The sequence below is a fragment of the Cyrtonyx montezumae genome, unplaced genomic scaffold, assembly GCF_038088225.1.
Source record: "Cyrtonyx montezumae isolate F1298 unplaced genomic scaffold, pur_monq_1.0 scaffold_10, whole genome shotgun sequence".
Classification (NCBI taxonomy): domain Eukaryota; kingdom Metazoa; phylum Chordata; class Aves; order Galliformes; family Odontophoridae; genus Cyrtonyx; species Cyrtonyx montezumae.
In genome coordinates, this window is record NW_027071826.1 from 50,268,519 (window position 1) to 50,282,899 (window position 14,381).

The 14,381-nt window shown below is 37.9% G+C and overlaps 1 protein-coding gene across 3 annotated transcripts in view; it reads left to right on the top strand.

Moving 5' to 3' along the window:
• Positions 1-10,853, top strand: part of USP47 (ubiquitin specific peptidase 47) — a 45,424-nt gene extending 34,571 nt beyond the window's left edge. For all 3 annotated transcript variants that reach the window (XM_065755343.1, XM_065755342.1, XM_065755344.1), the window contains 9 exons: positions 946-1,726; positions 3,892-4,067; positions 4,252-4,332; positions 5,385-5,500; positions 6,496-6,614; positions 8,073-8,203; positions 9,439-9,486; positions 9,578-9,708; positions 10,677-10,853. In XM_065755343.1, coding sequence (XP_065611415.1) covers positions 946-1,726; positions 3,892-4,067; positions 4,252-4,332; positions 5,385-5,500; positions 6,496-6,614; positions 8,073-8,203; positions 9,439-9,486; positions 9,578-9,708; positions 10,677-10,851 — 1,758 coding nt within the window. In that variant the 3' untranslated portion in view covers positions 10,852-10,853. The remainder of the gene's footprint in view (positions 1-945; positions 1,727-3,891; positions 4,068-4,251; positions 4,333-5,384; positions 5,501-6,495; positions 6,615-8,072; positions 8,204-9,438; positions 9,487-9,577; positions 9,709-10,676) is intronic.
• Positions 10,854-14,381: the final 3,528 nt, after the last annotated feature.

Consider the following 14,381-nt stretch of genomic DNA (forward strand, 5'->3'; position numbering starts at 1 on the left):
ACTTAAGTTTTTAAATCTTAGGAACAGCTTCTGAACGATGTTAAAGTTCTTATGAAGCAGATTTCAAAGCTAAGAGCAATTTTTTGGTAGTTTTTAGTCTTAATTTTAGGAATTCTAGCCAAATCTGTATCTTCCCTGAGAATACTTCTACTTGCTATTTCCGATTATAGTTCTAGTAGAGTAGTATGGTTGGAAGAGACCTTGTATGATCTAGTCCAACTGCTTGACTGCTTCAGAACTAGCGGAAAGTTAAAGTGTATTACTGAGAGCATGCATTCACAAAAAGAATAACTCCTTGGTAGTGTTGTTCTCTATAGTACAGTAGCACATTTTCCAGCTGTTTTACATGTCATCTGGCTTTGAAATTTAGGCTCGAGATTTGCAGTATCATGGATGAGCAAAGATGAGTGAAGGCTTTGGAGCAAAATAGCATCACTGACTTGTTATTCAGTTACTTCAAAGCCTTTTGCATTCACAGGGTGATCTTTGAGAAAGGAAAAAGATAAATTTGGTCACTTGTATTCTCAATTGCTCTGTTGTTTACCCATGTATGCATTTCAAGGTTTCTTGTTTGTGATGCTATACTGGAAAATAAAGACTGTAGTTCTTGATCCTGCTACTACTGTAACTGGATTTACTGTACAGATTAAATGGGGTACAGTACAGTGGTACCTAAGTTTACTTCTGAAGGTCGAGAAGCTTCATGATGTAAGTAGCGCTTCGAGCAGCTGGTCAGCATGGGTACAGGTCACTGATCTGAGCATGATTCTGAAAACAAGGAAGGGTAATTACTGTTAAGCTATGACTCCTTTGTTTCTGTCTAAAATATTTGCTGGAAGACTGCGTTGCTTGTTGATGTAATGTGTGCTCAATACTCTTTGCTGTTCTTGCTTTTATTATTTAAAGCAGTGCTGATTGGTAAGACTGCTGTTATTTTATGTTTAGGTATTTATTGAAAGCTCTGAGTCTTTAGATCGTCACATGGCATATACAGATTCTCACTTGTGGAAACTTCTGGATCGTCATGCAAATACAATCAGACTCTATGTTTCGTTACCCGAGCAGTCGCCTGGATCTCAGTTGAGACGGTCTGTTTATCAGAAGCCTAGCGGAGATAAGGGCAACTTGGATGAAGCCTGTGGAAGAGTAAAAGGACCTGCAGGCAATATGAAATCTGTTGAGGCAATTCTGGAAGAAAGCACTGAAAAGCTTAAAAGTTTGTCCCTGCAGCAGCAGCAACAGGAGGGTGATAATGGAGACAGCAGCAAAAGCACAGAAGCCAGCGATTTTGAAAATATTGAATCACCTTTAAATGAAATAGACTCTTCAGCTTCAGCAGAAAACAGAGAACTTGAAAACCAAATTCAGATTTCTGATCCTGAGAATCTGCAGTCTGAGGAACGGTCAGATTCAGATGTAAATAATGACAGGAGTACGAGTTCGGTGGACAGTGATATCCTTAGTTCGAGTCATAGCAGCGACACTCTATGTAATGTGGACAGTGCCCCGATTCCCTTGGCTAATGGACTCGATTCTCATAGTATCACGAGTAGTAGGCGATCAAAAGCAAATCAGGGAAAGAAAGAAACTTGGGACACAGCAGAAGAAGATTCTGGAACAGATAGCGAATATGATGAAAGCGGCAAGAGTAGAGGAGAAACACAATATACGTACTTTAAGTCAGAGCCCTACAGTGCGGAAGAAGGTTCAGGAGAAGGGCAAAAATGTATGTATTTTTTAATAATCCTGTGCCTTAAATTTAACCTAGTTAGGTTAAATTGATTTTTTTAATACGTGTGCTCTGTGAAGTCTAATTACAGTTATGGAAAGCTTGCTTATGTCAAGTTAAAGCTAATGAAAGTGCAAGGGTGACATGTGGTCTCAGGTTCAGTTACTAACAGACCATATTAGCTAGGTTTTCAGTGGATTATGTGTGAAAACACTTTGCTTAAGATCATGTTGCGTCTGTTTGTGGTGCTACTGTTTCCTTCTGATGAAGGTGTTTTCTGGAGAATGAGTTGTCTTCTAGTGAAAGGAAAATCATTTTACCTGCTGACAGCATTATGCTTGTTTCAGATTGCAGAGCAATAATTCTGCTAACATTTCAGTTAACAATCCTGAAAACTCCAAATCATTTTATTTGAAGAGAATTGAAGTGTACTTTACATTTATGAGTTAATTCAGTAGGCTGTTGAATTTGTACCTTCTGTGCTTCAATTAATACAATGAAGTATATGGCAGGTATGAGAATGATGGTGCATGTTCAGTGTAAGAAGTCTTTTATTGTCATAAAAAGGGTAAATTATTAAAAAAAATCCATGTTTATTATGTTTTATGATTAACGGAAGAAAGATTAACAGCTGGATGTAAACTTCTGTAGGGCAAAGATCTAACTCATAATCTAGAAATCCCGATGTAAGAATGATAAAGACTCAATTTTATTTATTTAATAAAGAAACGTTTTCACTTTGTACCAGTGACACTGTGAGAAATTTTAGTGAAGCTGTTACAAGAGTTTGAGCAAAATGCCCTGTGAAAGGGGTGGAATGGAAGGACTTCTTTGTGGCTAACCTTGCTCAAACTGCTTAAACTTTTCCTTTTTTTTTTTTTTTTTGGTAGGACTAGTTAAATGTGGATGTTATTTAGAGTACCTTTAACACTTTTTGTAGTGCTCTGTAGGAGCAGACTCTTGAAAGTGAAAGCTTTTAGTATGACAGCATACACGGGTTTATAATTCAGTTTACTGATGTTCATATAGTGTTATGTCATACGCTGTGCCTGTGTCGTGGCTTGTTGGGAATGAAATACTTAATGTTGTGGTTTACCCCAGCGGGTGGCTCAGCACCAGGCAGCTGTTTGCTCCTTTGCCCTTCTCCCAGTAGGATGGTACAGAATAACTTGTGGGTTGAGATTAAAGATAATAATGATATAATAGCTATATACAAAACAAGTGATGCACCGTGCAATTGCTCACCACCTGCCAACCGATTGCCAGCCAGTCCCTGAGCTGCAGCTGTCCCTGTCCTGGCCAGCTCCCCTCGGTTTTATTTATTTGCACATGATGTTACATGGAATAAAATATCCCTGTCCCCTCCCAGCTGCTTGTGCCCCTTCAGCTCTCCCGTTGGCAGCATTGTACAAGAAGCTGAGACTTGCAATATCCTTGGGCTCTCTGCAGCCACTGTGCTCAGCAGCAGCTCAAACCTCAGTGTGTTATCAGCACTGTTTTTCTTCTAAAGCCAGAACAGCATACTAGAGACTGAAGGAAATATCAACTCTGTCCCTGTAGAAACTGAGTGTAGTTTGTGGCGTGGTCCAGACTACGTATGTAAAGAAACATGATTTCTAAAGTCAAGTTACTTATGATCCAGAATGTTATGCAACCAGAATGTTTTTTTTTTAAATACAAAACTATTCAGTGAAAAGTCCTTAATCTAGACTTGAACTTGCCTTATGATAATATGTGGCAGTCCAGAACAGTTATATCCAACCTTTTTAATTCTGAAAATGTAGAAAGCAAGCCCATGGCATGTGCCTGGTCAGTCCTTGCTCAGATATATTACTTCCTATCCCTCAAGCAAGTGAAAACCTGTTGAGTATTATCTGCAAATGCTCCATCTGATTCACTCTGTAGACTCTGTGGAGCACATAGCGTTTTCTCTGTTCAGCACTCTGATGTTTGCAAAATAGAGCAATTCAGAACGGCGGTGTCTTTAGGAGTATCAGCCCGTGAATGTTTCAAATGCAGTGAAGCTCACACAAGTTACAGTAATGCCCTTTAAGTTCAGTGGAGTTTGTATTTATATATATATATATATGGAAATAATATATTAGACTGCATTTTAAAATATTTGATTGTTTCTTGCTAATTTCATCTTCATTTTTGTTTAGGGTTGATGGTGCACGTTGATAAAAGAATTACACTGTCAGCCTTCAAGCAGCAATTGGAGCCTTTTGTTGGAGTTCCATCCTCTCACTTTAAAGTCTTTAGAGTCTATGCCAGCAATCAAGAGTTTGAGAGTGTTCGGCTCAATGAGACTCTTTCCTCATTTTCTGATGACAACAAGGTTATTCAGAAGTTATTTTGAAAAATTAAAAATATGCATTGGTACAATATAGCCAAGTTTATGATAATAACTTGCAACTTCTTGCTAGTTGCCCATTTAAATCACTGCATTAATCTTGGTGTTGTTACAGAATGCCATCTTGATTGTTGTACCAGCTCTAATGGACACTTCTTTTTCTGTACAGATAACGATTAGACTTGGAAGAGCCCTTAAGAAGGGCGAATACAGAGTCAAAGTCTATCAGCTTTTGGTAAATGAACCAGAGGTAAGGTGCTGATGCAGTCCAGATTGATTCACAGTGATTCATTACGTTATTAGTCAGTGCTTCGGCACTTGGATTTTTCTCTGAAATCTTGCTAAAATAATACCCTCTCTTCTCTGCACTTTTCTGTAGTTTCCCTTTGATTAAGAAAGGGGATTTCAGGCTATTTCTGTACATGTGCCTCAATATGCTGCTGGAATGTGATCTGCAACATGCCTTTCAGATGTCTTTATTTCTGCAGCGTAATTAAGAGGATGGATGAAAATCACTTTGTTTTCCTTAAATATATGGAGTTGAGTGGTATTCTTTCCAGATGAAAACAGCAACAAGGCAGGACAGTTTCTAGGTATAGGAAGCAAATAAAACTTGCTGGGATTATGCAGCACAGGTGTTGCTAGCTGGCTCCTTGTCCCTTCTGCATAGGGCAGTGTTGAAAGAAGGTGCCAACAAGTATACCACTGTTATAGTAACGCAGCTCACTTGCTTGTAACCTCTTTTGAGGTGTGATAAGTGATCTCATTATACAGATGGCAGTCTTTAAAAGTTAATGTCATATGCAACTTAGTTTCTGATTTTATGGTTTGGACCAAACTGCAAAATATATTGATGCTAATAAAGGAAGACCATATGGTACTGAAACTGAACTAATTAAGCAGATGATAAGATTAGGCCAAAAAGAGTTTCCATGATTGTGTTCTGGCCTATCTGACCAGTAAAGCCAAGAGAGTGGCGTATTGATCATCATGTGGCTTATCCATCTTAAAAGCTCCTTCAGTAGCTCTTTCCAATTTGTTTGAAATGTTAATATAATGGCAGCACTTAGTAACCTGGGGACCAGGTGCTACTTCTGCAGAGGCATGCATTCAGTAGTTTTTGAGTCAAAGGGTGACTGCAGTGCAGTTCAGTGCAGGTTTTAATCAGTCTTGTTTACAGAAAAGCACTGCAGTGATTACTTTGCTTGTTGGGTGGGACTGGTCTCAAAGATGTGATCAGAAAGTAAATTACTTTTTTCTGTTCAGGTAATTTCTTTAATAGCTTTCTATTTATGTTCACAGCCATGCAAGTTTCTTTTGGATGCAGTTTTTGCTAAGGGAATGACCGTCCGACAGTCCAAAGAGGAGTTGCTTCCTCAGCTTCGAGAGCAGTGTGGCCTGGACTTAACAATTGACAGGTAAAGAGATTGCAATCAGGGCTGAAGTTAAATGACTTGATGTTACTTTAAAGTGTGTATCTTTTATGGGAGGAAGAATATTAGGAGCAGAAATAAGTTACTGGGATGCTGAAATCTAATTGTGAATAAAAGCATTAGCTTAACCATTTTGATTTTCTTATGTAAAATGATAGATAGAACAGGATCTACCTCAGAGTGTGTGTGCAATATGACTACGGGTTTAGATGAAAGAAGTTTTAACCTCTATATGAATGATGTTCTTCACAAAAACGTTAAGTAAACTTGTTCACACACAAGAACAAACAGCATAATAAAATGAAAACCTTTCCTGTAGAGAGAAGGAGTAAAAACCCTAGATCTAGACCAGGTAATTTCTCCTTATCTCACTGTGACTTGGCTGAGGGATTTTTGTCTGCCACACGTGGTTTTTGTCTAACACAAGTATTTTGTCTAGTACCTCTTGGACATATCATGAAATCTGATGACTTCTGTGTATAGAAACAAAACCATCATGGTTTTATACGTGTATTTCATTCCATTTTAGTTGTTCATGCCAGTATTTACTTGCCTGAGTAAAGCTCATCTTTTTATTGTATGTCTGTATTGATGCAGTAGAACCAAGAATATAAACCAGATACCAGTCTTCTTCCTTTCCACTTCTTCCATGCTATCTTCTCCAAGGAAAAAAAGCAGGGATAACTTTTGGAAGCTTCTGGCAGTGTTCAGTTCATGCTGCACAGGTTTTCTTGCTCTAAATCTTGACGTGTTTCTTGCACTGAACAAGTACATGCAGGCTTGTTGTCTTTGATGCTGCACTGCCAAGCAGTGGTGATAGCATGCTGTCAGGATTATCTCACAATGTTAAAATTACTGCTGCTAAACCTTACCTACCCTCATATAAATGAGTTGCATTTCAGTTCTGCCAAAAGAGAAAACCAACATACTATTTCTTTACACCAACACAGTTAAAGAAAACCTTTTTCTTTTATTTACAGGTTTCGTCTACGGAAGAAAACATGGAAGAACCCAGGGACTGTGTTTCTGGATTATCATATCTATGAAGAAGATATCAATATTTCAAGCAACTGGGAGGTCTTCCTAGAAATACTTGATGGTAACAACAATACAGAGAGAAAGTGAAGGTCATGCTAGAGATTTTATTTAGAGAGTAGTAGGAAATGCAATTCCCTCCCTTTTTTGTTTTTTCTAGGATAAGTAATACTGAAGCACATTATAAAGTGTAATTAAGGAAAGAAGATAGGTCATGCTGTTTCTTTTCTGGTATTTCTCATTGTGATTAGTTGAGGAATGCAGATTGCATTTGCTGAGAACCTTTTTCACAAGCATACTTGCTTTAAGAAGTTCAACGTAACTGTTATTTCAGTACCATGAGCTCTTTTGGACAACTGATGAAGCATGGTATTTTTAGGTTTATCAATTATGTCAAAAACAAACGAGATATTGAAATGAATGATGAAGGTTCAGCAGTCCTGCAGATGGACTGGAAATATGTATCAGCTCACACTTGAATTTTTTTTGGAGAAGCAAAAAGGCAACTGTTTTAAGTTCTGTCAGCATTTCTTTCATTGTTTTTCAGCTAAACACATAGTCAAATATATAATGCCACTTACAGCAGTTTACCAATACATTTCTTGGCATAGGTAGTTACATTCTGTCACTGTTGTGTGTATTTAAATTAGTTGTTCTGTGGTTCTGAAGGAAGCTTAGATAATTGCTTTGGACAAGCTAAGAAGGATTTAATTGAGTGTATCTTCATTTTGGATAACAGCTTAAGTGTTGAAAGGTAGCAGAAATGTAGCTGTAGACAAAATTAGAAGGTGTTTAGAAGCTTGAACAGTGGTGGTTTAATGCACCACAGGCACACAATGGTAGACATGACTGTTGAAGTTGCATGTTCTGTAGGCTAAACTACAAAATTGTGGACCAGTTCTTAAAACCATCAACGTCAGCTCTTCCACATTATTTTACTCATTTGATTGTAATGTTAATGGTGTTACCCTGTCTACCAGAGAAGGTCCTGATGTATGAAATCTGAAGGCAGTATGGATTTTTAAGGTGGTTGGTGTAAAGCTTCAGTAACAGGCCTGTAGTTAGTATGTGAAAGCTGCAAGTGAATTGTGGAAAGCTTTACTTTGGGAACAAAAGCAAAGCACATGAATAATTATCAGGTTGCAGAGGAAGGTTGTGCAAATGCGGGATCAGAAGGTCAGCCTCTGATTGGGTGTCCAGATACTTTGTGTGACAAAGCTGGATGTGATGGACAGAACATGTCGTGAAGTAAGTGGCATTGCTTGTAGGAGATGCTGTCTATGAGAAATTGTGTGAAATTAAGAGGTAACAAAACTGTAGTTAAGTTCTGGTCCCCCTTTTTCTGTTCTTTTCTTTGTTAGACTGCTTGTAGCATATTGAGTTGTGTAATATTTAGTGGGCAGACTGTGTGGATATGTAATGCAGCCCTCAATATCTGAGTATGCCTTTGCTATGGGTAACTCCTCATTTTAAATAAGCTAGTTTGTGATGTTAATATAATAAATTTCTTTCTCTTTCTAAGGAATAGAGAAGATGAAATCCATGTCACAACTTGCAGTTTTATCGAGACGATGGAGGCCATCAGAGATGAAACTAGATTCTTTCCAGGAAGTAGTGCTAGAAAGCAGCAGTGTTGATGAATTAAAAGAGAAGGTAAAATGTACATTTTCTCATGGTTTCTGGATGCCTTACTCTAATGTCTTCTGTTGGGAAGCACAGGGGTATCATGACTTTAGTACTTTTATTTCCTCCTAAGAAAAGAATTTTCCATTCAACAAGCATACATGTTCCATAGTGGCAGAAGTCTGGAGTAGGAGTGTGTTTTATTCTGAGACTATTTTATAGATTTGGCTTATCAAAGGATTCTTAGAAATGGTTATTTATATGTAGAAATAGCGACATGGAAGGAGGACACCTTGTATGTTGATGCAAGCAAAAATCTTTATTTGTTTAAATATTAATAATAGGATGTTTTGTACAGGCTGGAAAGAGGAGCATCATTCAGCTTTCATCTTTTTTCTGTCTGAAGAAGTCAGCTCTTCTTGTTTTCCTTTCTTAAGAAATGCATTGCAGGTAGCAACTTGAAAGTCAGAAGGAATGCTGCTAATCTTTTTGGTCACACCAGTAAGATAAATTTGAACTTGTCATCTGTAGTAACAGATGTGTTCATCTGATCTTCCAGCCAAATTTTATCAGAGAGTACAGCTGATATATTTCAGAAATGTGCTGGAGCTTGTTAGTATTTACTTAACCTAGTTTGCTAAGGATATGAGAGTTGGAAAATCAAGAGCAGACTAACAGCCAGCCTATCAGTTTAATTTAACATACCAGAAGAGCTGATGGAAGCAAGAATCTTAGAAACGTAATTCCATATTTTGGGGCAAGAAGCAACCAGGGTTAAAAATAAATTTAATATCTGCACTGCCATGGAAATAAGACTGCAGCCCATCTCTGAGTTAAGGGCAAGGCATTGCTGATTCTGTGTGCACTGTGACATTGCTCAGTGAATACTTAACAGGAAGGAGTTGAGTGGATGGGACCAGCCCTCTTTTCAATGCTACACAGTGATAGAGCAAGGGGCAGTGGGCCTCTTGGTTGGTGACTGTATCATGGATTCTCTTAACTGTATCTGTGGTCTTGTTGCCTTGCTCTGAATTGAGGAATGCGATGTGACACTTACATCAAGTGTCACTGGCGTTACACTTCAGTAATTTCAAAAGTTTTCTAAGTCTGTACTTTGTCACTGTAATTTTGTACTAACACTTCAGATCATATGATCACTTGAGTATGCTAGTAAGCTTCTAGATTTGGCAGGTCTGTAGACTTCACGTAGATGCAGATAAGTGTTGTAGAATAGCATTAAATCCATTCGTTTTTTTACTTTACAGCTGAGTGAATTAAGTGGAATACCTTTAGAAAATATTGAGTTTGCAAAGGTAAGATCTTTTTTTTCATGTTTTATTGGGGAAGGGTGTATGTGTGTGAGACTATGTATTTTTTTTTTAATCCACAATTCCTTCTTCTCAGGGCAGGGGAACGTTTCCTTGCGACATTTCCATCCTAGAGATTCATCAAGACTTGGACTGGAATCCTAAAGTATCTACATTGAATGTCTGGCCTCTGTACATTTGTGATGATGGCGCGGTAATATTTTATAGGTATGTATTTTGTTACAGAATAGTAATGCAAAAAAAAACTGTGTTAAACATTTAAGAGGTGATATAGTCAACAGAAGCCTAAACATCTTGTTTTCTTAAAGGACAAATGCTTGTGTGAGAGGGTTGAAAACACGGAACTGTAATATTCAGGCTTCTCAGCTTCAAACAGACCTGAATATTAACTGTTAGGGTTTGCTTGTTCTGAGAAAATACTGTTCCCTTTTACTCACTTCTCTGTCTCAAGTCACTGCTAAATACAAAAGTAATTGCTATTTTTGAGAGTGTATCTGAATTTAATCTCTTAAAGTAGATCTGTATCCCTAGTGGAGTCTTGAAGTCTTGTCATAGAATTTGGAGAGGAATTAGTTTGTGAAATTAGTGTGTGTTGTTTGGACAAGAGAATGCTAGGATTACAGTTTTAAGCATGAAGAATATCATCTGGCAGCAGTAGCTCAGAGACAGTATTTGAAGGCTGAAAGTTTGAGTATTGCAATTTCTGCTTGACTTAGGAAGTGGAGTGGACTGTTAACTTGTTCCTTCTGCAGTATTTCTCGATATTAACTTTAAGGAGCACTAGTTAATAATGTGCTGGCCTTGATGAAGAAAATTACTTGGGAGAGTATCTGCTAGTTTCTAGTAGTGTGGCTTGCTTGACATATTCTAGCTGTTAGTGCTGTGATGGAATAAAGAACAAAGTCGTTCACAAAGAGTAGGAGTGATCAGATGGAATATAGCCTAGGTTCCTTGCTGCTTTCCATTGGATCTACTGTAAGAGCACCGAATAAAAAGCAAACTCAGAAAAAAACGTTAGTTGCTGGAGAAGAAAAGTATTTGTGTGGAATATTATGTTTAGTTTCGTTTTGGGTTGTTTTGTTTTCCTAAGCTGCTCCAATGGGGGAGGAATAAAGAAATCTCATTACTTTTGTAGTAAATTTAACATAGGTTTTTAACATGTATTTTCTTTCTAGGGATAAAACTGAAGAATTAATGGAATTAACTGATGAACAGAGAAACGAACTGATGAAAAAAGAAAGCAGCAGACTCCAGAAAACTGGACACCGGGTAACCTACTCTCCTCGTAAAGAGAAAGCACTAAAAATTTATCTGGATGGAGCACCAAATAAAGATTTGACTCAAGACTGATACTTGCTATAGCATTTTCCCTGGGGAATTCTTTTTGTTTAAAATAAGAAAGGTTCACTACTACTGTGTAGTGCCATTACGGCAGGACGCTCATTAGGTGTAAAGCGCTGACACCAGCACTGATTGGGCTGTGCTACCAATCAGCAGCACAGTGCCCCGTTGGGTCGCTGTTTGACTTGGAATCACGTTGTGCACTATAGCAAAATGTACTGTAAAGCTAAAAGGGATGTGCAAATAAAAGATTAGAACTAAAAAGTGGGTGGGGAGGGCAATGAGTGAAAATTTGAGGACAGTGTGCACATAGTAGCTAGTGAAACTAGCCTCAAACAGGATACTCATAGCTTAATAATAAAAGCTGTGCAAAGGCCATGAAAGAATCCTTTTTCTTTTTGTTTGTTTCACTGATACACACATTACCTCATTGGAGTCTGAAGTAAATGTTAACACCTTGGTTCTAAAAAGTAGCGGAAAAGGGTTGAAGATGTGATGGAAGTGCTACAGTTGTAAGGTTTGAAAATATTCTCCCATGAAACAGGTGGTCTCCGAGGTCTGTTTAAAGCAGCCAGCGGGTGTTGGTTCTTTTTGCAGAGCTGTTTTAAGGTAAACTGGTTTTTAGCAGGTTACAGAAGCTGATGAACAGCTCTGTGGTATTTCATCCAATGTGTAAATAAAATTTGCCCTGTCCGTTGAACAGAACTGCAGTTCAGCTATTTTCCATGGTATTTCTTTTCACATATCAGCATCCGTTGTGTACATTCAAAAGTGTAGTTGCCTATTTAAATTTGTATTCATCTTGTTTGACAATGCTGGGTACTTTAGGGTTGTATTTGCCCTGGTTGATCAAGCTTTTTTCTGTTGAGCTACTTTTTTGTACGTTTTGTTTTTGAGACTATTTCAATTTCGCATCTCCTCCACCCATTGAAAACCATTTTACTTTTTCCTGGATTTGTTTCCGTAGCTATAGTTAAGTATTTGGACAGCCTTTAACAACTCAACATTATAAACTTGGTAGTTCAGGTTGTAGTACAGAGACTGATGCAGTCAACGTGATTTCCTTGCAAAGCCTAGGAACAGCAGTTTTTCTGGTGCGGTCCATAAAGATCAATAGAGAACAATTCTCCTTAGTTTTTGGAAAGCCACCTAATTTATAACAGTCAAAAGATTTTGGTAAACTTTTTCATGCCAGTTGCTGTTTACAACAATGAACATGCCAATAAAACATTTGTTCATTCTGTTGTGTTTTAATCCTTAAATGCTGTGGGTTTTATTTGAACGTCAGAATTACTTCATGGAAATGTGCTTTCCTAAGGCAACGTCAGAACTGTAAGCCTGCTTGTATGTGTGAGTATATTCTGGCACTCTCCATACACAATATTATGGGAAGCATTTTGTAGTCTGCTGTTCCTCCAGGCTTATTTTCACACTGCTTTTTTCTTCAACTCTGTTTCCTCTCCAGAATTGAATTCCTTCCTGGTGAAACTGTTAGGCTCTGAATATGGCTGGCAGCAAGTTTTGCTATAGAGAGGAAAAAGGAGTGTGAAGAACTGAACGTTCAGTTTTCCAGTTGCTGAGAAACAGTAAGATAAAAAGCCTGGGGAATCTAGCACTTTGAGAGCCAGGCACTGCTTGGAGAGTTCCCTCATTTTTCCTTTCCTGTTCGACCTGTGCCGCCACCTCTCTGTCGTAAATGAGATGGAAGCAGAGGAAGCGTAATATGTAGGGCATACCAATTTTGTCTGTTTTGAGACTGCCAAAGCATCCTGAGTTGCTGGAAGAGGAAGTATGGCTAAGAAAAGAATTCTAGATACTGCTTTCTTAGTCATTAGCCTCATGTGGGGAACTTGAGTTGAACACCGTTTTTTGAAGTTTATTGTAAGCCTCTAAGTCTTGCTGAAAGTGTGAAGGAAGACTGAGAGGCATCCTCGTAATCATTTCCTATTCAGTGGTGAACTTCCTTCTGTGTGAACATACTGGAATAGAGTCTGGATTGTCTGAGGAGAGTTTACAGCATTTGCTTTATGCTTCTAATTAAAGTAGTTCCGCGGAATTTTGATTAATAGCAACTTGTATTTTTAGGGACTGAAGCACTGGGAAACTTGAAGGGAGAATTATGTTAACATTCTTACGTAGGGTAATATTTGTTAAAACTCTTGAAGTGCTATTTTAGACCAGGGAATTTACAGTGAGATCTTATTTCTTCTCATTGTTCAGGTGAATTATGTCTAAAGTATAGGAATTTTGATTTTTAGTTGGGATAGAGAGGAAGGGAAAATATGAACTGTGCTGGAGACCACATATGAAGTGTGTGTGTATATATATGTATCTATCTATATTTATGAAATGTGTATATGAGTTGGTAAGAGAACTGGTGGAGGAAAAGAATCCTTAAACTAAAAAGGCTGTTCTGATGAATTATCTTTGTTTCTAGTGATAACAATTCATGTTGATTCCAGCACCGGAGAAATTTGTTGAAAATCTTTTATAGACCAGAAGTGGTGAGAGTCTTGAAGGCTAGCAGTACAGCCAGTTGCTGCTCCTTAATTTATGGGTACTTGCTGTTCACATTAGCCATAAGCAGAAGGGGATGCTGCTTGGGAGGAAGCTTTAATAAAGATTTCATGGCTGGAGCCTCTTGACATTTTTCAGCATGTCCAATACTAGACAGTGAAATCTGTACTCCTAAAAGTCATTAACAGAACCATTGTAGCAAACAGCTGAGAGTCAGGGAGATAAGTGCATCAGATTTTACTCTAGCTTGATATTGATTTCTTAAATCAATGACGTATTAAAATGGTAATGCTACTATTTGGATTATTTAACTCAGATTAATACCTATGAAGTATATTCAAAGCTGTAACCACTGTTCTAAGAATCTCTGGATATAGATGTTCATGAGGGAGAAGTGTGACTTTAAACATCAACAAGAAGCTATTTAGGGTTTCTTACTGCTCAGCTGAAGTAATGAATGTGTTTGCTGTTTCTTTATGTCCAGAGGCTGATGGAGTAGTGTATAGAATGCTTAACTGGAATTAACCTAGAGGGTATGTTCGTAAAATGTAGTATGTTGCCATATGTGGCACTGTATCTGATTACAAGGCATGGCTTACTTGTAACTGCAGTTATGCTTCTATATATGTATGTGAATAACATCTACTCGGTGTATAAGGCCAGTTGATCTTATGTGCATCTATGTATGTAAACACCATTTGTTATTTACATGGAAAATGCTGTAGTCTACTTTCCTAACAGTATGACCCTTAATACAGTGGAAGAATCCAAGGACTATTCTATATGGAAATGCAAAACTCAAGGGATACTCTGTAGCTATCGAACAGTGGTTTTTATATTTCTTTGATGCTGGACAGATGATCTCCATTATACACAAAAGAAAAAGAGGAAAGAGGGAAGCTCTAGGTGTATCCATTGGAAAAGGTAAGCATCCCTTCTTTCAGTCTTTCCTCCCAGTGTGTGAGGTACGAGTGGTGTGACACCCAAAATCTGTATGTTGTAGCTTCACCTATCATATTTCA